Source organism: Apodemus sylvaticus, chromosome 9 (assembly GCF_947179515.1).
Source record: "Apodemus sylvaticus chromosome 9, mApoSyl1.1, whole genome shotgun sequence".
Taxonomy (NCBI): domain Eukaryota; kingdom Metazoa; phylum Chordata; class Mammalia; order Rodentia; family Muridae; genus Apodemus; species Apodemus sylvaticus.
Genome location: NC_067480.1, coordinates 2767032 through 2791125, shown reverse-complemented (window position 1 = coordinate 2791125; position 24094 = coordinate 2767032). Strand labels below are relative to the sequence as shown.

The 24094-nt window shown below is 46.5% G+C and overlaps 1 protein-coding gene and 1 long non-coding RNA gene across 4 annotated transcripts; one reads left to right on the top strand and one right to left on the bottom strand.

The window, feature by feature from the left end:
- Nucleotides 1-1464: 1464 nt before the first annotated feature.
- Nucleotides 1465-10591, bottom strand: Tgif1 (TGFB induced factor homeobox 1). 3 transcript variants are annotated; one of them, XM_052192881.1, is made up of 3 exons: nt 10467-10591; nt 3229-3455; nt 1465-2333 (listed from the first exon to the last, which is right to left on the bottom strand). In XM_052192881.1, exons 1-3 carry the CDS (start codon nt 10522-10524, stop codon nt 1758-1760), a joined length of 861 nt encoding a protein of 286 aa, XP_052048841.1. In that variant the 5' UTR covers nt 10525-10591; the 3' UTR covers nt 1465-1757. The 3 variants fall into 3 exon arrangements, with proteins under 3 accessions (XP_052048841.1, XP_052048843.1, XP_052048842.1); XM_052192883.1 differs by lacking the exon at nt 10467-10591 and adding an exon at nt 8335-8775; XM_052192882.1 differs by lacking the exon at nt 10467-10591 and adding an exon at nt 7899-8261.
- LOC127692496 (uncharacterized) lies at nt 9409-23535 on the top strand. Its single transcript, XR_007979477.1, has 6 exons — nt 9409-10839; nt 13522-13814; nt 15440-15537; nt 17992-18149; nt 19576-19655; nt 22698-23535. It is a non-coding gene; the product is annotated as an uncharacterized LOC127692496 (long non-coding RNA).
- Nucleotides 23536-24094: the final 559 nt, after the last annotated feature.

Below are 24094 nucleotides of genomic sequence, written 5' to 3'. Positions count from 1 at the left end.
TAAGTGCTGGGATTGCAGGTGTGCCTATGTGCCCAGCTGAGAGCCTTTGGATTACATCTTTCAGAACAATGGTTTCTATGTACTATCAGTTACTGAGAACCAGAATCTCTTATGCTCAGAGGAGGAAAGCTGCCCTCGACCTTGAGTTTACCTGTTTGCCAGGGCCTTATGTATTCTTCTAGGCCTGAGTCGACTCCTTCCCCAGCTCCTGTCATTTTGGGGTTCTTTTAATGTGAGCAAGAGCTCACCGTGGGTAGGTCGTCAGGATTTATAGCAGTGCTTGTGACCTTTGACCCAGCTGTGAAGTGAGCATAATTCTTTACCCACCTTCATTTGTACTATGGTCAAGCCACCCTCTGGCAGAACCCAACTGAACCGTTCCTTGTTTCCTTACACTTCTGGGTCTTCACTGTGGGTTGTCTATTTCACTTACCAACTATTTTTGAGCAGCGACTTTCACATTTAAGCAAACTTCAGTGTGCAAGGATGTCCTGCTCTCTAGACTTGACGTCCAGAAGCTGTGGTGCACCCTTGGTTCATAACTGCAGCAGGAATGCGCAGCAGCTGCCTTTAACAGCAAAGGAACCTCACAGTGAGCATGGCTTTGTAAGGACTGGTTCTGTGGCCAGCCCAGCTTTGTAAGTAACTTTCTATCCTAACATTGCACATGCCGCAACCGTTAAACTTACAACCTTGGAGAGTTTCATAAAGTCAGGATATCATCATGGGCAGTGCCTTCCTGGTCCTGTTGGCATGCTGGAAAAGGCCTTTAAAATATATCTAGTGTATAAGATATATCGTCTCTGCAGAGGAGCTCCAGTGCAGAAGCTTTACCTAACTGTACCACCAGAGAGGATATTAGAAAGACATAGGAAAATTCCTGTTGGTGTTTACTTGTGAAAGTTAAGCTGTGCCCAGTTGCTTGAAGCCTTCTATTCAATGTGGGCCCATCTAAAATACGCAGCAGCTCACTGCTGATGACCTCACTACTGATGTAGTCGTGAACTACAAACCTCTCTGCAATCTGCCATTCATCTTGAAGCAAAGACTGAAGGGCAAGCTCCCCCTCTAATAGGGTCAACACCACATATCCTGCTTATTTACAGAGGCTTGTCCACAGCTCTTCACTCTCTCTCTCTCTCTCTCTCACTCACTCACACACACACACACACACCTCTAAGTCACAGTCTGCCCTGCCCCCGATTTCCTACTCACGGGTGTGCTATAATCCTACTGTGTTATGTCTGAGTGCTTCCTTCAAGAAAATGTTCTTCATTGCAATAACTTTTAAAGAAAATACTTTATTACATCATGAAAAAAGGTATCCAACAACTAGATTCATACTTGCTTGAATCTAAAAAAACAAACAAACAAAAAACTGAAAGTTTATTCATTAGACTGTATGTGGGCGTCACGTTCCACATGGGATAGAGAGGCGCGAGGGCTTCTAAGTATTGCACAGTCTTGAAAAAAAAAAAGGAGTCGGGAGGAGAAGATCACATGATACTGGGAACCGTCTCACATTATGAGAAACTACCAAGAAACATTCGAAAAGAAAACCCTTTGTTTCTACAGTAGCTTTAGTTTGTAGTTCTTGGAATGACTCTATTCTGTTGAAGACATCTTAGTAACAGGAAGCTTCGTTTGAGCAATCCCATGTGCAAATATTAATAGAAAAATATATAAAATAATGCATCTCTTGCCATCACACCGGGCAATCAGGACTGTTTTGGAGAACTGTTTTGTTTGAAAAACTGTTAAGCTGTGAGTTTGGCCTGAAGCTCCATCTCTGCCGCCCGTTTGAGTGCAACATCCACTAGAAGCTGGAATCCACTGAAATCCTGGTTGAGGTCTGGCGGAGTGGGGGGAGGAGTGTTGAAGAGACCACTCTGAGGGTTTGGACTGGGTCCCGATTTGCAAGTGTCCTCTGGGTACGAGAGAGTTGTGTCTATAAAGTTGCTGGGTGCCATCTGCCGTGCATCGGCACTCTGTCCCACACCACCCGGCTGGCAGAGAGAGAAAGGCCCATCCTTCAGTGCAGTCACAGTGGTATGGCAGATCACTGATGGGCGAGCCAAAATGGATCCCGGGGAGGGAGGTTTGGGAGACATTGGTCTCCCTAGGGTTGGGTTGGGTCCAACTACACAGGAATGAAACGGGCTCTCTTCTAGAGTTGGCATGAAGTTTTTGATACCCATTGCAGCTTCAATAGAACTAGCTTCTGAAATCTTGGCCCCACGGCGGGAAATCGTGAACTGATTTGGATCTTTGCCGTCCTTCCTCAGCATGTCAGGGAGGAGCCTGCGGCGGGCGTTGATGAACCAGTTGCAGACCTGAAATCACACAGGGTCTGCTTCAGTACCTCAGCTCACTTGACAAACAGGTTCTGAAAACATCCTATGTAGGGAGCCTAACTAAAGGAGGTGATAAAAGGGCTTCTCTGGCAGGAAGGACGTAGCTCAGTGGCACAGCATTTACCTAGTGTGCCAGGGGCCCAACACAGCAAGGACTTAAAAACTAAACTAAAGCTTCTCTGGCCTTACAAGCAATCAGAGGCATTTAAGCTGGGCCAGCCTGTCACAAGGACAAGTTTACTTTGGATGCGCCATCATCCTTAACCCTTTCAGAAGCAAGGAAAAGGTGCAAAATCTCAGATACTTGAAAATAAGTAACTAACAAAAGTTCACCTTTAAGTGCGTTCCAACCTACTACCTACTGCCCTAGCATCTAAGTTAATCAACTACAGGAAGACATTTCCTGTTTAAAAGAGGCCACACCTCCCAGTAACTGATTTCTCTCAGTTCAAATGACTGTGTCAACAGACACAACACAATTACCTCACCAAGGTCTGTCCTTGTTTAAATAGCAAACCAGTTTCCTGGGCAATAGAATAAGGTTTAATCTCCTTCTCTTTCAGGCACTGAAAGAAATGCTTCCTGACAGATGAGTGTCAAGTGTTTCTGTCCTCTATTAAATAGCCAATTATTAGCTTTTCACACTATAAAGTTTACAATGAAAAGATCCTGTTTCTCTCTCTCTTCTCCACTCCTACTAGGCATCAGAGAAGAGTGTATAACCCGGCACACAGGAACGCTATATAAAATGTCTATTGATAAAGATAAAGAATAAAGTGTGTATGCACAGGTTCGGGGCATAGCACAAACCTGGGCTGGAACCCCAGCACCCCACGGGGCAAGTTCTGGCACCAGCCTTTATCTTTCTCCTTACCTGTAGTGTGGACAGGTGCGTCTGCTGTGACAGCAGGGCTTTCTCTTGCTCTGAGGGATAGGCATTGTATCTGTGCTCATATAGCCAGTCTCGAAGGATCTGCACCGACTCCTTGGGCAGATTGCCTCTCCTCCTTCTCTTGCCAGAGGCCGCTGACGAGGAAAGGTCAAGGGGACTGTCCATGCTGTCTTCATCCTCAGAGTCACTGCCGGACGCTGCAACAACACCTGAGAGAGGACAAGGCCCATGTCACTCGCTTTCACCAGCAGGGAAACCTGTCTAAGTCACTTACTTAGACGCCTCCATGTCCTTGTGTTTCCTCAACTACTGAGTGTGAAGTTTTCAGTCAGGGCCAAGGTCTCCAAGGAAAGGCCTGGAACAGGAGGGGTGCCTGCCGGGTCATGTGGGAAAGGCCCTCACAACCTTGTCTTTAAGGTCATCGCTCATTAGAGACAGCAATACAGCGAACAAGGACATCTTAGATGCTTTCCTCTCCTTTCATGAAAAGCTTGCTGTAAAAGCAAGCACTGTACATTTTTATACGCTTGAAGGTTTTCTAAGACTGTCAATTAGATATGAACCTAAATGCTCGCCCCATCAGTCTTTAATTCTTACATGACAAAGAAAACTGAGTATGTGCAACCCACAAAGAAAGCTATTTTGGTGGTAAATACTTTAATCCTACCGGAAATGTTAAGAATTCAAGCCCTACAGAGTATTTAAATCAGAGTTCAGTGAAAATTTAGGCGAGCCGGACACAGACATCATTTTTAACTTTAGAGCTTTTAACAAATGCTATTAGCTCCTTTCAAATCTAAAAGTCAGGCATCTATGATTCTGTTTCTGTTCATCTCAAAGGTCTTTTCTTTAGCTTTGTATAGCTTTTTATTCAATCCTAATTTTCCCTTTACTGATCTAGGAAATAAAACCAGAATATTCTTCACATTTATATATCAACTCCATGAATTTTAAAGGAATTTACAACTGGAAACAGACTGACTTTGTTGACACATTTTTAGCTTTGGACTGCAGGGGGCAGAAGGTGCTAGAAGGAGTTCCTACAGGAAAAGCTCAAAGCCAGCAAAGACAAAGTAAAAGCAGGTTCTAACAAAAGAGGCAGATGATTTTGCAAATTCACTGTAGCTTAAGGCTTAACAAACTGCCATAAATAAACCACAAACACCCTCCATTTTTAACTGCCATGCAATTGAAGAATTGCTTCCTGAAATTAATCTGTTTCAAGAAAAGTTTAAAGAAAGGGCAATTTTAAAACTGAAAGTGCTTTCATTGTTCAGAATCTGAGAAACTTAAAAAAAAAATACTAAAATTTGGGTGAAAAACTATTAATTAAAAAAAAAAACCAAAAAAACAAAAAAACAAAACCCTTCGATTATAAATGAGTTTCACATTTGCTTTGGTAACCAAGGAAATCTAACTTTTAAACATGTCAGGTTAATTGGGTAACTAAGCACATTTGAATAAAGCAATTTGCTTCAACTCCCAACTTCAGAAAAGCCAAACATTCAATACTACTTATTCCCTTCCCCCTCTTCTTAAATCTAGGAGGGAAAAAGTGTGAAAATGTGTTCATTGAACAGTTAATTCCCAACTGTAAATTGGTAATAACAAAGTGCTTGAAACAAAAACCCCCTAAAGCCTGCCCTTTGATCTGCTCGCTCGGGAGTTTGACAAGAAGCATGATCTTTCAGAATAGGTTAGGGACACAAAGCAGGCTTCTGTTAAGCAACACCAAACAGCCGACTCCGTTCATTTGAGGAAGAAAAAAGGGAAGAAAGCCAGGCCCCTGGACCTCTTTACAAGTATTTCCAAAGCATGCACAAAGGATGAAGGAGCAGGGGAAGTTAAGACTCGGTGCCTTGAGCACACCAGCTGATATGATTAGTGCTGCAGAGACCACGTTTGCTACTGTCAAGGCTATTTTCATTAAAACTCCCTCCTGATTCTTGCTCGACTTGGAAAAACAAAGACTTTTTTCCTCGTTACTCATTTCCTACTGTAACAGAGCTTTTGAAAACTTTCCCAGTTAGGACTTGTTTCCAATCGTCTCGCTTTGCTTACACTTTGAAAAAAAAATGCGGTTGGGGAGGGAGCGAGGTGGGTGTGGGACAGATTCGGGATCCTCTTACTCTATCCACATACAAGGAAATGTTGCTCAGAAAGCCAGAAGATGGTCCGTGGAGCCCACGGCTCTAAGAAGCAAATCTTGCTTCTTCACTTTCTTTTTCTGAAGCTATGAAACATGGAGGTTAGGGGGTGGGGAGCACGTGGATTTTAAAGATATTATTGAAGACTAGAAAAAGAATGTGGGGAAGGAAAAAAGATCAAGGAAAACCAAACCTAATGAGTCTCTTCCCTATGGACAAGTAACCCACTGGGATGGACCTTCACACCCAAGGCACTAATCCACAGCCCGCTAGAGGGGGGCCCAGCCAGTTCAGCCCTAAATAGATTCCACAGGTTTGGAGACCCTGTGAGGACACATGGGGAGTTTCCTAGTTGAGCCCTCTTCCAGCCTGGTCTGAGGTCACTTTTGGAGCTCTTTCGGGCTGTCTCAGCCTTCTACTGTAGGCACTTTATATTATCATATACCAGTCTTTGTCTTTAGGAAACTTGAAAGATGCTCACTTTCCTAACAATAGGCGGGACAGGTTTAAGCAGTCCTGGCCTAAGGACAGGGAAGCTCACCCTCCCCTCCCAGGTAATTTCAGACAGTGGGAGGGAGGCAGGGCTGTGGAGGCTCGCAGTAGAGGGAGGGGCACGAGGAGAGCTAGCAGCTTTTGTTCTTCAGCCCCAGTAGAAGCCCGCCTGCTAACTGTACAAGTTAGCAACCCGAGTCGGCCCCTGGTCCCTAAGGAACTAAGGAAATGGGGGGGTGCGGCTCACATCCCTAAGGGTCTGCCCCCTTCCCAGACCATGTGCTGGGGAAGCCTAAAAAGGGAAAGGAGCCAGGACAACCTTAACAGTCTCAGCTCTCCCAAAGAGAAACTTCGCAGCAAAGTTTCCTCTCCAACACGTCACCGTTCATCGTTTCCATGAGTCGGGGGCTGACTTGGGGAACCCACGCGCTTTGGACTGGGACCACTGATGTTTGCCCCAGACCTCACATCTGGGGAAGGGGACACCCAAGAGGGTGGAACCTAAATGGGAAGCTGGTCATCAGCCTTCCTCCCCACCCACGGAAACCCAGTTTTGCATTCTGGCACCCTGGAGCCACACAAAACCAAACTACCCTCATTTAGGTGCGACTGGAGCAGCCTTCGACGGGGCGGGGGGGTCTAGATCTGTCAGTCACGTCAAGGGGTGACACGGCTCTACAGAGGATCCCTAAGTTTTCCCCAGAGCCCAGCTAAACTGTCCCCCAACTCAGAGTGCCCACATTCTCCCTGTCCCACGGTGGAAACGTGCAAGGAGGCCTACTTAACCAAGTACCCGGGGTCCTCATGAGTTCCGTATGTTTCTGGGTCTCTCACAGAATAACATCCGTACAACTCTATACGGTAAAAAGCAGGGAGAAAACCCGTGGGGAAGTGTGTTCGGCGGCAGCTGCCATAACCGTGTTCCGTTGGAACTGCAGTCGAGGTCTAGGTCTGAAAGAATGTGGAGTAACAAACTCGAGGAAGCTCCCGAGCATGCGCAGCAGAGCACCCCCCCCCCCTTCCCCAGGCGATTAACTTCTGTTTTGAACCACTTCACATAAATCACAACAGAAAAGCCAACTCCAGTCCACGACTGGAACACACTCGGGGGACCTCCCAGTCAGGGACTCCAAAGTTAGCTTCAAAAGGGACTTCACAGTCTTTGACCTTTTGGGGTTTTTTTTCCCCCTCTTCCTCCCCTATGTGTTTTGTTTTTAAACCAGACTGACGGCAAGTTTTAGTTGTAAAGCTTGGTGGAAACAATGACAGCCTCGCTTTTTGCACTTACAACCAAGCCTGCTTGTCACACTTGGATAGTTTTTGACTACATGGTTCTTGTGTTCTAACAGCTCATGCTGCCCTAAATTCATCGTGGGAAAACTTTCAGAAGGTAGTAAATTTTTAAAGTCCATCTTTCCAAAGCTATGCTCACCCTAGGGTGATATGTATGGAGTCCTGGATCACATTCCTTTGATAGTGAAAAACACCATATCCCTTAAAAATAGTGCCAGGATCCGGTGTGGAGCGAGAATACCCGGAACTACAAACTTTTAGACAAAAGGTAAGGCGACTGGAATGCGCCAAGAACCCCCCCACACACACACACAGGAAAAAAGCTGGTGCCAGGGTCCCCTTGAACATCGACCGCAAAGCTCTGCCCGAGAAACAACACTAGAAACCACGCGGCGTCTGGGCCGAGCATGGGGTGTCAGGGAAGACAATGAAACTTGGAGGCGCACAAACAAGGCGCTGAGCGTGTTTCTTGACAACGTGCCAGTAGCGTGGCGCGGCTAAGTCTCCCACAACAGCCCCTCGTGTTGTGTCTAGAAGGAAAAGAACACCAACTGCCTTCAGAGACACAGCCTCAACAAAGAGAACAGCCACTACTCCAGCCGGGAAGCCACTGGGCGGAAAAGTCCCATCAAGTCAGTGCCCCCCCCCAACCCCCAACCGGCGCGGCCCGCACATGTCCCGCACTGGTGCCCCGGGCGTTCACAGCCGCCGCAACCTTACCCTTCTTGCTTTTCATTCTGGAACTCGAGTCCCAGCGAGAAGTGAACCTGGGGTTTCTAGGGGCCAGCAGCCGTGGAGTGGCGGGGGGTAGGCGATGATCCTCCTTTACTGGTAGTGCTCCGGTAACTTACAAGAGAGTGTTCCAACTACTATTGCTAAACAAGGTGCTCGGGTCTCAGGCGCTGGCTACTGGGTTGGAATTCAAGTGACACTTGGGCTTCCTCCAGCCGGGATCGTCTGGCAGCCAGCCGGGGGCTCTCCCTGGCCCAATTCACTCCCCTCCCTACACAGCTCCTTTGTTTCCCGCTCCACTCGGCGCACCTCGGCGCTGTCAGAGTGAGAGAGCAGAGGGAAGGTACAGGAGGTCCTGCCTCCGCCCCCAGCCGCCCGCCCCGTCCCCCGCCCGCCGCGCCGCTCCTCTGCCCCTCCCCCGCACCTTCCAGCTCCACGGCCCTGGTCCTGGGGCCCGAGATCACCCGTCCCTCTCCAGGGTGGCGGAGCCCAGAAGCAGGGTCATGCCTGCCTGCCCGTGGCAAGAGTGCCATCCCCATCCCTCGGCCCTCAGCGGTCGCACTGGTTTCTCCTTTGGGACCTTTCCTCCCCTGGCTGGCAAAGAGTACGTTTAGTTTGTAAAGGATGGGGAGAGGTTTAAGGACATCTCCTCTGTCCACACCAGAGAAGACAAGACACCCCCACCCTTGTTTTTGACAGCTGCCTCAAACTCCACAGTCCCAGCTCCAGCCGCCGGAGGCAGCGGCTTGATTCAAGGGGTGGGGCACTGAAGAAAAGTATTCCGGACAAGAACCAACTTCTTCTAGAAGACACAGCTGCCATCCACACGCGGGCGCGGCACAGCGCACCCTCCTCCTCGTGGACTCTTCCTACAGCGACAGTGGGGGCGGGAGGGGTAGACATAGGCACCCTGGGCAAATGTCTATTCCCCTGGGCTAAAGCTCTGAGTTCCGGATTGGCTTGCAAGGCAGTTTCGAAATCTAACACGTTGCGGATAGACACTTGTCATGCTCACATGCTCTTTAAACGTCTCGGCTAGGAGACCGCCAGAGCGCGCGTGTGCCCCACTGCGACTCCCCCACCCCTACGCGCCTTTTTTCTAAAAGATGGGCAACTTAGCCGGACTGCTCATCTGTTTCGGTAAACAGCGTCTACTTTGTGGGCTAATATCCCACCAGAGGACACTCCCCTCCACCGTCAGTATTTCAAACAGAAACTAGCCATTAAATAAACACTCATTCCTATTGGTTTATTTTGTTTGAGAGGGGCGCTCCAAAGGGAGTTCCACGAAGAATCCCCCCCTCCCCAAATACAAGCCAGATGCTGTTTTGGCAGACTTCGAGACGCGTATGCCTGCACTTCTGGGTCTAGTTTTCACCTATGCCCGGTTGTTTAAAAAAAAAAAGAAAGAAAGAAAGAAAAAAAAAACACCCAACTGTCACATGTCACTGAGACTTTCCCCATTAGAGGGGGGTAAAAAAAAAAAAAAAAGAAAAACCCTAAGCGTAAATAAGCTGAGCAGCGACGTCACCGCCGGTGTCTGTCTCCAGTTTCGGCTCTGTGGCTGTTCTGGTTTTGTGACCTCGGTGGAGATCCGGCAGGAGGAGACAGACCCGTGAAAACAAGGTTAAAGCCGAGTCACACCAAGGCGGCCACAGGATGACCCGCTAGACTTTGGAACCTGTTTATGATTACGTCGGAAAGTAAAGCAAGCCTCCGCCGCGCCCCCTCCGAGGAGCGCGTTAAAACTCCGAGTCAAAAAGAAGCTTGGGTGGTTTTTCCAAAATGAACCAACCGGAGGAAGAGTCACAGTGAGCAGGCAGGAACCTTAAAATGACCCTCCCCCACCCCCAAATCCAGTGGTTTGCAGAATGCTCGGTAAAAGCACACACGGGCATCAGCGCAGGAGGCGGTTGCACGACTAATATCCAGGGGGAACCCACCGGCTGGGAAGCCCCTCGGCAAACCGCCCGGGGCGCAGCGCTTTCCGGGGCCTGGCTGGTGGTGACTCAGCTGCTGAGTCCGGGTGCGGGACTCACGGGGTGCGGGAGGGGGCCGCCGGCTGGAAGGCCGCCTCTCTCTGGGCTTTAAAGGGGTGTTTGTGGCTGGGATTGGTGGCTCACATCCGCCGGGGACTCGGGAGAGGAGGGAGGACAGATGCAGGGAGGAGGAGCCGGACGGAGTGAGTGGCAGGAGCCGGGTCGGGACCCGGCGGTGGCTGCCTCGTCGTTTTGTTTGCTAACTTGGACAGTGGCTTCGGGGGGCCACCCCACGGAACCCGCCTCGGGTCCGCTAAGCCCAACCCACGGCAGCACGAGGCCAAAACGTTCCTTCCCGGCGGTTATCCGCGGCCACGCGGTGTCTCTCGTTATGTACACAAAGGTAGTTTTTCTTTTCTCCCAAGTCAGCCTGGCTAATGAATGCGATTCTCCGGCAGCGCTGTCGGAAACCCGGTTTACGGTTTGAAAACAAACTTTACCGGGCGGGCGGGAGCCGGTAGAGAGTAGAAGCTTCTTTCAAACTAGGACGAGAGGAAGACGCAGAATTAAAACTCACCGTGACGCGAAGGCCAGCTGGACCCCGCCAATGCACACCTTCTGCTCGTGTAAATCATTTCGAGGCAGTTAGGAAGCCGGAGCGCGCTGGCCGGATTCTGAGATCAGCTGAAGCCCTGCGGCGCCCCTCCCCCACCCCACCCCTACCCCACCCCCACTCCACCCCTGAGGCCGGAGCCAGGCTCGTTAGGAGCTTTGCGTTCCGGCAGGACTGTGCGCCGGGTCTTTACAACTCCAGAAAAGGGAAACGGCCCCCCCAGCGCGAGCTCTTAACATCCGCAATATTTTTTATCCGCTGTCTGCACGGCGGAAAAACAAGCTTCAGTTCTGGCTGTGTCAGGGCGTCTCCGTGTAACTGATTCCAGTGACTTCGGGTTAGTTGTTGTTGCCACGTGTTATTTACTGAACTCTTTTGCCTCATAATCAAATTATTTAAGTGCAACCGAACGGTTGTGCTGCGCTCGCTCTCACGTTTCTCATTATTATCGTTTTGTGTGTGTGTCTGTGTGTATGTGTGCTCTGTTTTCTTTGCTATGGCTTAAGACAAGCAGTGCTGTTAAAAAGACAAATTTATTTTGTGGTCTCAAATGGCACAAACTGGGGAAGGCTGAGAGAGGAGCCCAGTAGCAATAAGTGTAATTATTATTATTATTGGCTCCAGGTCTGTCAAAGTGTTGAGGGAGGTGTTTGTTTCATTTGCACAATCTAGATTAGGTATGATTCCCATCAGGTGCCGGGCCTGGTGGGACTCACAGTCACTGGATCCCTTTCCCTGGAAAGCCAGCTAGGACAGATATTTATAAAATCTGGGCTGCTGGGCTTCCAACACTGTACAAGGGACCTGTAATCATCTTGTCACATCTCAGCTCTGAGGAGCTCTGGCTGCTCAAGGCCAGAGCTAACCATTGTCTTTGCAAGGGCTGGTCCCAGCCATCTTGTGGTGAGTTTATTAACATCAGAATAATTCTCTTGTTCAGGTATTAGTAGCTGGCACGACTGATCACTTTCTCCAAGTCAACACAGTCCCCCACGCTTTTTTTTTTTTTAAGTGGAAGTCACATTTTTTTACTTAAGTGATGTGGACTGAAGTTCCCTGGAAAAGCAACAGCGAGGCTGATTCTGCTTGGTGATTGCTGGATTAAGGCCTCCTGGTTGGGGAGAGTTAGAATGATACAGATCTAGAGCCAGATTAGCCTGATCTATTGCAAGACTCCTTCCTAGTCATTTATCACCTGTCTCTTTATTTGGCCTACCCTTTCGACTCTGAGTTAAAAATCATGAGAAAGTTTTACTTCAGCAGATTGGTAGCTTCCACAAGCTCAAAGGCTACAAGTGCCATGGGCATGTGGGGCTTCTCTGTAACTCACCTCACTTCGGCCCTGCCAGTGTATTATTTGGCAAATGGGTTCATTTATAGCTTAGTTTATGACTAACAGTTCATATGATAACTTCCATGGTGGAGCATGTCTCTGGAGTCTACCCAAATCTGGGTTCCCTGGGCCACAATCACTTTCATATTTGGCTCAGGATAAATGAGCTCTTACTGTCTTTGGGATGAGAGCTGTGATTTTCTTCTGACAATGGTTGTATTGATCTGAGTCTTGATCCCCTTTATTTTCAACGTTTTGTACCTTCACATTTATGCCTCATACTTTCTGAAACATTTAAATGCTCATTTAATACCCAAATTAGTCGTATACGTTACATTTTTCTTAAAGTCAAGATAACTTGAACACATTCAGATGTGCTGTAGCTTAACAGCACAAAGCAAGATGTTGGGCACAGACTGCCCCGCTCTCAGGGAATCTGTCATTCTAGAAGGTCACATGGGTAATGAAGGCAGAGATTGGACATCAGAGACACCAAGATCCAGATATTGCCACGGTAATCTCCAAATGCCCTTTCTTAGTTAAAATCCCTCCTTCCTCCAGTCTTGCCAACCCTGAAGCTTCTGGCTTCTTTTGGTCTCTCTCTTGGATGAAACTGAGGTGCACCTGATTCTTAGATTTATGTGTTAATTATGTGCATGTGTGTGCATGCACGCACATGAGTGCAGATTCACCTTGGTGGCCAGGAGACTGCTCAGACTGGCTGGAGGATCACGGGCTCCTGCTGAGAACTAAACTTGACTTTTCTGGAACAGCAGGAAGTGTTCTCACCCCCTGAGCATAGCTCCAGCCCCTGCATTTATTTTTTTTCCCTTAAGTTAAAATTTCTGTGTGTAAGAGAATCAGCTCATTGTGTGTATAGCCACATTTTACTTCTTAAATTTTTATATTTGTGTTTGTGTGTATGTGCATGAGAGAGAGAGAGAGACAGAAACAGGGCACAGAGCATGGAAAATATATATATGGGAAACCTTGTTGAAAAGCATTTTGTTTATTTTCTAAAATGCAAGGAAACCTGAGTAAATAGTTAACAGCACACATGAGACATTACTTCCAGAAGAGATGGTTAAACTATAAGAAAGAACAGCATGGCATTAAGAAGTGGGACAAGGGCTGGAGAGATGACTCTGCTTCCAGAGGACCTAGGTTCAGTGCCTAACACCTATATCAGAAGACTCAAAAGCATCCACTCGGCCCCGGTCCATGTTGGATCTCTGCCCTGTTTCTGGCCTCCTTGGATAACCACAGGCACATGTATACACAGAGAGAGGAGGGGAGGAGAGAGGGAGAGAGGGAGAAAAAGAAGGAATAAATAGTGGTTTTTAAGCTTTGACAAATGAATCTAAAGGTTATAAATTTATAAATAAGGAATCCAAGTCACAAAAAACCATGGGGAAAGAAAGACAATAATTTGCTGCTGTTATTACAGGGTAGTAGAAATCGGACTGATTGATCAATTAACAAAGGTAATACATTCAGAAATATGTTAGGTGATTTCATTTTGTAGACATCATGTAATTCCTTACCCAAAATGGATATGATATCACTAGGCCATTCCCCCCCTCCCCCCAGACTGGTTTCCCTATGTACCCCTAGCTGGTCTAGAACTCACTATATAGGCCAAGCTGGTCTGAACCTCACAGAAATATTCTGTTTCTGTCTTTTCAGGTTCTGGGAATAAGATGTGTACCACAACTGGAAAGGACATTCGATCTTATGAAATCACCATTATGTGTATGCTACATCATTGACTATATGGCCAATGACTGTGTGCACACACAGAGACACCGTAAAAACAACACAAAGCCATAAATAGTTTTTCATAAAACTATTAGGGACCACTGCCTCTGGAGGTGACAGATCAGAGGCTGGAGCAGGGCCAACACATCCCATCATGTCGCTAGAACAACTGAGCAGTGATCTGTCATAGATTGCACATCATACCAGTCTTTACTAGGCAGGTGAGTTTGGGTCTTGCTTGTCACTCTCCTGAGCAAAGATCTGAAGTGAGACTCGATGATTTCCCAGTCAGACTCTGTATCCTGGGGGAGCCGTGGTTAATCATTAGCCTGCGTGAACAACCCCTAATGACACCGGAAACTAATTATTCACTGCCCCTTACAAGAAACAAGAATAGATGATGTCATAGCCTGGGAGCAGATGACCAGATGTGAACAAGTAAAAGCATTTATCTTGATGCAGATAGTTTTTATGGACCAAGCATTGCAAATAATGCTGAATCATTTCCACGGAAAACAAATTAATAAATGTGTGCGTGAAGTTACTATGCTGCTTGGAAGGCGGGCACGTGGGTAGTGGAGAGCTTTCCAGTCCAGTGGTGTGTTTGTAAACGGGAGTGATCTCCACAGGGTATCCTGCAGAAGCCAAGGCAATTCCTTCACGTTTTCTTAAAAGACAGGAATGCTTAGTCCCCTCCACACTACATGAGTAAATTTTATTTTTACATTTATTTAATTGCTTATTAGAGTGACAGGTTGAACCTAGGACCCCCCCCCCCATGCTATCTATACAAGCATTGACCACTGAGCCACACCTCAACCAGAGTAAACTTGATGCTAAAACTCTGGCATCTATATTACTATACTTGATATACAAAGATTGGTACATTCCATTCTCATTCTGAAAGTCCTTTAACATATTTGAAGAGTATATAACATACATATGTACTAGTTCTCAAGAAATCCTTAGCCGGGCGGTGGTGGTGCACGCCTGTATTCCCAGCACTCTGGGAGGCAGAGGCAGGCAGATTTCTGAGTTCGAGGCCAGCATGGTCTACAGAGTGAGTTCCAGGACAGCAAGGACTACACAGAGAAACCCTGTGTTGAAAAAACCAAATCCAACCCCCACCCCCACCCCCAAAAAAAGAAATCCTTTCCACTTGTTTGTTTATAGACATGTTTTCATGTAACCCAGGCTGGCCTGGGACTCCCTAGGTAGCTGACAATGTCCCTGAACTTCTGACCCTCCTGCCTCTACCTCCTAGAAACCAGGGCTCCAAACATGCTCTACCGTGCCTTTTTTTTTCTTTAACTAGGAATTAAGTCCAGGACTTCCTGCATGTGAGGCAAGCACTTTGAGTGAGCTACATTTTGTTTTTAATTATGTGCCTATGCGTTTATGTATAGGCATGTGCGTAAGAGTGAAAGTTTCCTTGGAGTTGGATGTCATGAGCCTCCCAACAAAGGTACGGGAAACTGAACTTGGATCCTCTGCAAGAGCAGTACAATCTTAACCACTGAGCCGTCTCTACAGCCCAAAACCTTGTTTTTAATTAAAACTTTTACAATTGTCTTTTATGTGTGTGTGTGCCCTCCCCCTGGAACTGCAGTTACAGAAGTTGTAAACCACCACGTGGGTGCTGGGAATCTTCCCTCCTCTAGAAGTGCATCCCATGATGCTAGCTGCTGAGTCTTTCTCTAGCCACCTCTTAACCATCTTGTTTTAAGGAAATCCTAAAGAGATGTGTCCTCTCAGATACAATCTTCACCATTCCCAGAGTGGTTTTGCTTTTTAACTTTTTAAAATCATGGATTTTTTTTTCCCTCCTTTTCTTCTTATTCTATAGCTCAGGCCCAGGATGGTGTGGGAATTCACTAAGTAACCCAGATGTTTGACCCTGAACTTCTGCCTCCTGCCTGAGCCTGCAGAGTGCTGGGGTTACAGGTGTGTATCATCACTGGTTCTCTGAGGAGGTGAGATTGGTTCTCCCGGCTTTGTGAGCGGCTCTGGACCCTGAGGCACACACCACTGAACTGGAAGCTGCCTGAGCTTCTGAGCTGCCTTCCTTTGCCTACAAGCTTCCTCTTCTGTTATTTGATATAAATCCCAGACCTCACATCACTTCTGCATCAGCCGTTATGATTTAACGTTCTAGCTTGCCTGATCTGTAACTCTGAACTCTGGGGACAAAATGACTTACAAAAGGGCTGGCTGGCCCCAGAATTACACACCCCATTGTCGTCTTCAAGCTGTTTTCTGCTGCTAGGGCTGAAGGTTTCTCCAGAGAGAACAATTCCTTTTCATCCTTACTTGGTACTTTAATGCTTTTTGGTTCTAATAGCCCATTATTTAGATTAATAGAGATAACAAATTGCTTCTCAGACAGGCTTATTCTTAGATTTATGTTTCTATTAATCCAGCACACTCTGGGCTCAGTTTGTTCTGTGCTGTTTTGTTGATGAAACACATTCGAATCTTCACACATTCCCTCCCCCCTTCCCCCCCCACCCCCCGTGGGAATTGGAGAGTTATTGTGACCAAATACTCCACAATTCAAGGGGAAAAAAAAATTATTTTGTCTCATGGGCAAAAAGATAAAAGCCTTTATATTTCCTTCCTTCCTTCCTTCCTTCCTTCCTTCCTTCCTTCCTTCCTTCCTTCCTTCCTCCTTTCTTCCTTCTGTAAAACACTAAAACATAGAGATCTGGGAGATTCAGGCATATGGAAGTCAGGGGACAGCTTTTGGGAGTCCATTCTCTCCACCCTGTTTCTGGATGGAGTCTCTTCTGTTGCTTCCGAGTACTCTGGCCTAGGCAGTCTGCAAGCTCTGCTGATTCTCCTGTCTCCATCCTCCATTTCTTTCTGGGAGCACTGGGTTGCAATTGCACACCATTGTGCTCAAGTGGATTCTAGGGATCAAACTCAGGTCAGGCTTGTGCACCTGAGCAAGGCTAGTGCTACTACAACTGTTGCTGTTCTGTGTAGTCAGCAGTGTGTAACCTTAATAAGAAAATGAAACCACTTTAGGTTCACTTCAGAATGTAGACTGTTATCTCTTTTTTTTTTTTTTTTTTTTTTTCACTTTTTGGAAACAGGGTTTCTCTGTGTAGCCCTGGCTGCTCTGGAACTCACTCCATAGATCAGACTAGCTTCAAATTCACAGAGATCTGCCTGCCTCTGCCTGCCAGTGCTGGGATTAAATGCATGTGCCACCAGTGTCTGGCAAGGCTGTGCATTTTTGACAGACACATTCCTAAAGGGACCTTATGCCCTTCTCAGTGTATGTGTAAAATAACACGTGACTTTTGTATTGGCTTTTTTTGGTTTTTTTTAGCCTTGATCATGTTTGAGATGATATATCCCAAACTCTCCACTGTGGCTATTATGTTTTCCTTTGTGGTTGATAAATCTATCAAATGTATCAAAATAGGTGGATGTCCTGTTCTTGAAGTCTTCATCCTAGGCCTCCTCACTCTGTCACTCCTCCTTTGCTTTGCTGTGTCCTACACTGGGGAGAGCTGCCCTCCAGTCACCTGTGTTACTCTACTTAACAGGAACATGGGTGTTTGGAGTCTGGTTTATTTAGTGCAGTAATAAGCAATCATCATCATTATTGTTGTTGTTGTTATCATTTTTGTAAAAATTCTCAGGCTTACCCAGAGGAAGTCCCTCAAACTTTGTTTTTTTTGTCGTTGTTTTCAAGACAGGGTTTCTCTGTGTAGCCCTGGCTGTCCTGGAACTCACTCTGTAGACCAGGCTGGCCTCGAACACAGAAAACTGCCTGCATCTGCCTCCCAAGTGCCGGGATTAAATGCATGCACCACCACTGCCCAGTCACCCTCAAACTTTTTAAATTAAATTTATATCAATTTCGTATATACACAGTACATTCTGATTATCCTCCCTGCCTTCTCATCTCCCCCTCCAGTTCCTCTGACATGTTCATGTCTTTTTTTTTTTTTTTTTAAAGATTTATTATGTGTAAGTACACTGTAGCTCTCGGGACTTCGAATCTCATTACAGATGGTTGTGAGCCACCATGTGGGTGCTGGGATTTGAGCTCAGGACCTCTGGACGAGCAGTCAGTGCTCTTAACCACTGAGCCATCTCTCCAGCTCACTCATGTCTTTTTTTTTTTCTGTTAATTACACATGTGTGTTTTGCCTGAGTGTATGCATGTGCTTCACGTGTGCCTGCAGAGGCCAGAAGAGGGCATTGGATGCTTGGAATTGCAGTTAGGATGGTTGTGAGCCCCCCATGTGGGTGTTAAGAAGGAACCTGGGTCCTCTGCAGCAGATATATGTGCTCTTAACCTCTGTGCACCTCTTGAACCCCTTCATGTCTTCATGTTTTGTTTGTGACTCTGGAGTCTAACCACAGTGGTTTACATGTCCTCAGGCATGGAAGCCTTCACTGAAGCTGGTCGACTCACTGGTGGGCACATAGCTGAAGGCAGTGACTGACTGTTCCTGCCCCAGCAGCATCCAGCACCAAAAGTTCCTAAACTGGTTTCCTTGTCCTCTTCAACCATTCTTAGAAGTTCTTCTTATCATCTGGTATGGTAACATGTTTTAGGTGCCCGTTAAGTTTTTCCCTGCTCCAGCCCCCAAACCCTGGAACTAGTCATTTATCCAGCAAGTGCTGGCTTTTCTTGTGGAAAGAGAATCATTTATAGACACCAAGATAGGCTCCAATCTAGTGCACTGCTAATGGACCATGACTGCTTCTGGGTCTCCCAACAGAACTAAACAGGCATACTACACACACATACACCACACCTTCATATGTTGGAAATCATGAATTCAAGCAGGGTACAATGGTGAACAGCTATACAGTTATAATTCTGATACTTAGAAGATAGGCACGGGAATTGGGAATTTGAGGTCACTCTGGGCCACGTAGGTAAGAGTATATGTGAAAATAATCTTTAAAAAAAAGTATTTGTGTGGGGGGGGTAGTAGAGGAAAGGAGGGGCCCACATCATTTTGTGCTTCCAAATTCAGCAAACACAGCATTAACTTCCATTCCCCACCTCTAATATCTGTACCCTCTTTTCTAACCACGAGAAGCCTGCTTCCCGTTACCTCAAGGTAATGAGTACTTAGTCCTAGATTACAGCAGGCGGAGAACTGCTATAACTAACTCCCTGTCTGTTTCCTCCCTTTGCTCTGAGGGTTTAATGACAAAATGGGCTCTACTTGAAGTAATGCTGCCTTCCACACTCTTCAGTTGACTGGCACTCCCTTGAAATACGTTTGGGTGTTTTTAATTGTGTTCCATCCTATGCCTCTCAAACTTCTGACTACAACTTTTTGGTTGTACTTGTACTTTTAACACAATTCAGAAATCTGTACTAAGTGAATAGTACCAGTCAAATTCACAGATTCTGCCCACGCTGTGGTCACTGCTGGAGGCAGGAAGGTTATGAATTCAAGGTTTTACTTAGCTACATAGAGGGTTGGAGACCGGCCTGGGCTATAAGAAATCTTGTCCTAAAAACAAGTAAGACAAAACAGAACAAATCAAAAGCCTGTGTGTTCTGTATTCTGGGTTTGTGTTTAGGGCTCTATGTCTGGCAATAATATGTTATATATAATATATAATGATTATATAATTATTAGAAAATGCTAATAATAATATCAGGTTATAGAAGTCTTACTTATTTTACAGTTATATATTACTGTTACCAGAATTTTAAGGGAAAAAGCCTCAGGGCCTGGCAGCCCTAACAAGCTAGGCTTGGTCAGTGTCCATCACCCAGATGAAGAGAAATGGAAAGGAGAAAAAGGATATTTACTCAAGTGGCCACATTGGGAAAAGGAGAAATAAAGATGTCCAGTTCATCCTCGGATTGTCACTGTGCAGTTTAAGGAAAACAGGGCAAGAGGACTAAGTATCATTAGCGTCACTAAGTATTCCTGCTCAAAGTGTGCTTCCTGCCATGTGGTCCATCATTGCCTTGACTCCAGTTTGTCTTGCAAGGTGGGCAGTCCAACTGAGAAACTTGCTCCTGGGATACAGGTTCTTCCTCTGGCTGGCCCAGGCTTCACAGTCCTCCTAAGGTATGATTTCAGGGGAAATTCCATTTCTTCGGCATCTCTTATCTACACAGTCAGATAGCCAAAGGGAAAGGCTCAGGTGTCTTCTTAGGATACCTTCACTGCTTCCACAGATTCGAGGGAGCTTCATTTGAATCTTTCTTACCTTTGGACACCTGGCCTGCAGTTTTTTGTTTTGTTTTGTTGTTGTTGTTGTTGTTTGATTTTTCGAGACAGGGTTTATCTGTATAACCCTGGCTGTCCTGGAACTCACTCTGTAGACCAGGCTGGCCTTGAACTCAGAGATCTGCCTGCCTCTGCCTCCCAAGTGCTGGAATTATAGGCATGCACCACCATGCCTGGCTAGGGATGCAGTTTTAAACAGTGCTACAGTGAACATTCACACCCACAGGTATCCTCACATAACTTCAAGGACATCTGTGAAAACATCTTGTATATTGCTTTATCAAAAATAAGTACGTGGTACTGGTAAGATGGCTCTGTGGGTAAAGAAAGTTACCTGCTCCGTAAAGAAAGTTACCTGCTCCAGGCTTGACGCACACACACACATACACATACATGCACACAGTACACCCACACACGAGCACATATGCACATGCCAAGGTTACCCATCGCAAGTTATTTCCTGAGCTGCTTGTAATCAACTAAAATAATCCATTGACACATTATTATACAGATAAAGAATTATGAGTCAGTCAGACCTTGTTGACATTCTACTTCACAAGCACTGTACTTGTTGCCAGTGAAATCCACCCCCCAATCAGAATTTGACCTAGTCAAAGGGGGTAGGGAGGTGTCCAGTCCTGGAACCTGTCTAGGACTGGGGACCTGGTCTGTCTCCAGGTTACCTTTGGCCAAGATGGGTTTTAAGGATGCAAGAAAAGCCAAATCCTGTTTCCTAGTATGCTATTGACAGTTCGGTTCTTAGAGGAAGACACGGATCTTAAAACTTCCTCTTTTACTTATACAAACCTGTCAGTTGTAAACCAGGCCTCCCTTTGGAGAACAGTTCAGAGCACTCCAGGAAGGACCTTTATTAGCCTGTTTCCTTTTACAGAGGGTGCTTGCTGACACTAGATCAGTGCCTCTCAACCTGTGGGTAGAGACTCCTTGGTGGGGTCGAATGACCCTTTCACAGGGGTCTCTAAAACCCATCAGAAAATATATATTTATATTATGATTCATAACAGTAGCAAACTTAGTTATGAAGTAATAACAAAAATAATTCTGTGCTTGGGGGTCACCGCAGCCTGAGGGACTGTATCGAGGTCGAGGCTACAGCCTCACTGAAGGAGGCTGACACACTGAGCTGGATGGGACACATCCCCTCTACGTGCACCACTCTCCCAAGGCCGCCCCCCCCCCTCAGAACCCTGCCCTATTGGGTTTTTTGCTGGCTTTATTATGTATAGTCAAAAACAAAATTACAATGATTTAGTTACAGGTATAACTGGCTTTAATTTAAGATTCATGAATGGGATCAGTCTCCATTTTCCTGAATGAGAACCCCTCCCCTCCCACTCCCCTGGGCAGTGGAGGTGGGAACAAGGAAACAGAAAAAAACAAAAACACCCGATTAGCATCAGGTAAACCTGATGACTTCTTTGCTGGGGTGGACTTGCTATGGAGAGCACTTCCTTATGGAGAAGACTACAGGAAACTGGAACTGGAACCTGGATTCCAAGGGGGAAACTGGTCTGTCTGTTTAGTTTTGTTTTTTCAAGACAGGGTTTCTCTGTGTAGCCCTGGCTGTCCTGGAATTCACTCTGTAATCCAGGATGGCCTCGAACTCAGAAATCTGCCTGCCTCCCAAGTGCTGGGATTTTTTTGTTTTTGTTTTTGTTTTGTTGAGACAGGGTTTCTCTGTGTAGCCCTGGCTGTCTTGGAACTCACTCTGTAGACCAGGCTGGCCTCGAACTCAGAAATCTGCCTCCTCTGCCTCCCAGAGTGCTGGGATTACAGGCGTGCACCACCACCGCCAAGCCAGGTGCTGGGATTTAAGGCATGCACCACCACTGCCCAGCTTGGTCTGTCTGTTAAACTGCATCTTTAAGGTTTGAGTTAAGAGGAGTGGCTCTATTCTAGTTTGGTACGGAAACAAGGGACCCAGAGTCACCTTTGCCAAAAGGCATGGACTCTTCACCTGGGGCTCAAAAGGAAGAGCAAGTGAAAGTCTGGTTTGCCCTCCACCCTGGTTGGCCTCTGCTTTTCTAGAAGGCAGAGATGAGTCACTGTCCTTAGCTTTTCTTCCAGTGTTCCCCTGTATTCTAGAAATGTCAGCGCCTTCCTGAACAGCGCACTCCTTTCCCCAGGCAAGGGTCTTGTTATCCGAGAAGGTGAGGATGCCAGCCAGGAGAGCTAACTACTCTGTCCCCTCAAGCAATACAGACTTCTCAGATTACCTGGGAGGCAAAGACCAACAAGACCACACCTCAACCCGGACTCTACTCACACACACCTCTTGTCCCACCCCAACTCCACCCCATTCTTCCTCTATTGAAACCTGAAGCTCAAGCCAGTGCCTGAAAGCAAGTGGCCAACAAGAAGTTAGTCCCTTCCTCTGATTTCCACCATTCCTTGCTGACTGGCCATAGTGGCAGGGACATTGGCTTAGCCCAATTTGTGGGAGCTGAACCCCAAGTGCTGTTACCCTAAAACTCTGGGTACAGTATGTTGGGCCCTAGTACAGGAGCTCATTCCAAACAATGGCCTGAGGTACTTGTTTAAGAGTAGGTGTTAGTACCAGAATTAGAGTCAAACCCTGGAAGCCCTTGGCAAGGTAAGGTAGGCTCAGCTGTCTATCTTCGGTAAGCCAAGACACAAACAGTAGTGAAAGAGGGAACTAATTTATTTGATGTGGCTACATTGGGAAGAAAACAAAGAGGCACAGTAAGCACCCCCCCTTAACCCAAGCTCATCTTTGGGGTCCTGACATAAGGTTTATTAGGCTTAAACAGAGGGCAAGAGGTATGCATTGTTTAACAGCACAGGTCAAGGGTGGTCCTGCCCATCACTGACAATCATTGTCTTGTCTTCTGCTTCCAGGTCTGCTTAAGGTGTCCCTATTGACTGAAATCCCAGCCCACTGCTGATATCCACGCAATAATAGTGCAATAGTTCATGACATCCAGCCTTGAGCCTTCTAGGGAAACTCTAGTGCCCTGGTGTCCATTGTCTCAGCAGATCACAGAGGGAGGGGCACATGTCTCCCTTCAGAACAACCTATGATGGATGGAATTACAGTTTATTGGTGATGCCTACAACCCCTCCTTCGGGATTGAGGAAGTTTAACCTCAAATTGTGATCCGTTTGGCTCCTGCAGACGCCCATCCATCAGAGGCTATCTGGGAGTTCCCAGCCACCAGTGAATGACAGTCATTCATTTAATCATTAGCATGAAAAAAAATGCTTATCCTTTGGATGGTTCAAGGTTTTTTGTTTTCTTGTTTTTGTTTATTTTGCTCTTGTAGTTGTATGTCAGGAAATGAAGGCCAGATGACCATTTCACTATATCACTAAAGAGAAATGTGGCTCACAGATGTAGAAATGAGAATAACCCCCTTACCATTGACCTTATTTCCTGGCCCAGATCCTGTAAGACCAGGCCAAGCTTCCAGTCCCCATGCAGTAAAATTTTACATTACCATTCACTGCCATATTACGATTACTGATCTCTTATGATAAAATGAATGGGGTTGGGGGTGGAGCAACAGAACTTGATGCTCTTATACAGGAGCAGAGTCAGATGATACGCAGCTATCTGCAATTCCAGCTGCCGGGGACTTGGACACCCTCTTCTGGCCTCCATAGGCACTATGCAAACTCACAAGCCTGTGCACACACACACACTTTTTAGTCTGGGGAATATAGTTCAGTGGTAATTATTTGCACAAACACCCTGGATTGAGCTCCAGTACTGAGTGGGGAGGGAGAGGATCAAAACACAAATAGTGGGCTGGAGAGATGGCTCAGCGGGTAAGAGCACTGACTGCTCTTCCGAAGGTCCTGAGTTCAGATCCCAGCAACCACATGGTGGCTCACAACCATCCGTAAAGAGATCTGATGCCCTCTTCTGGAGTGTCTGAAGACAGCTACAGTGTACTTAGATATAATAATAAATAAATCTTAAAAACACAAATAGTTACAATGAGATATATTACAATGAGATACAATTAGGCTACAGCTGGAAAGATTTTGTTTCTACATCACCATCTAGACATAAGTCCTCCAGGCTGGTATGTAGCTAGCTAGGTGCTTACTACATCTTTGCTCTAGCCTGCCTGTTCTCTTGCCAGCTACTATCCCATCCCCCTTTTTCTTTGCGGTACTAGAGATGAAACCTAGGTCTCATACATATTAGGTAAATGCCCTACAGCTGAGCTCTTAATTCTCACTACCTCGAACTTTTTCCAAGGCATCCCTGAGCCACACAGCAACAAGTC

Coding starts and splice junctions, on each gene's coding strand:
- Tgif1 (XM_052192883.1), bottom strand. CDS start 8,449: ATGGGGATGGCACTCTTGCCACGGGCAGGCAGGCATGACCCTGCTTCT. Junction 3,456..8,334: donor CAGGGCCGTGGAGCTGGAAG/GTGCGGGGGAGG, acceptor GTCCTCTCTCAG/GTGTTGTTGCAGCGTCCGGC. Junction 2,334..3,228: donor CGCACCTGTCCACACTACAG/GTAAGGAGAAAG, acceptor GTGTGATTTCAG/GTCTGCAACTGGTTCATCAA.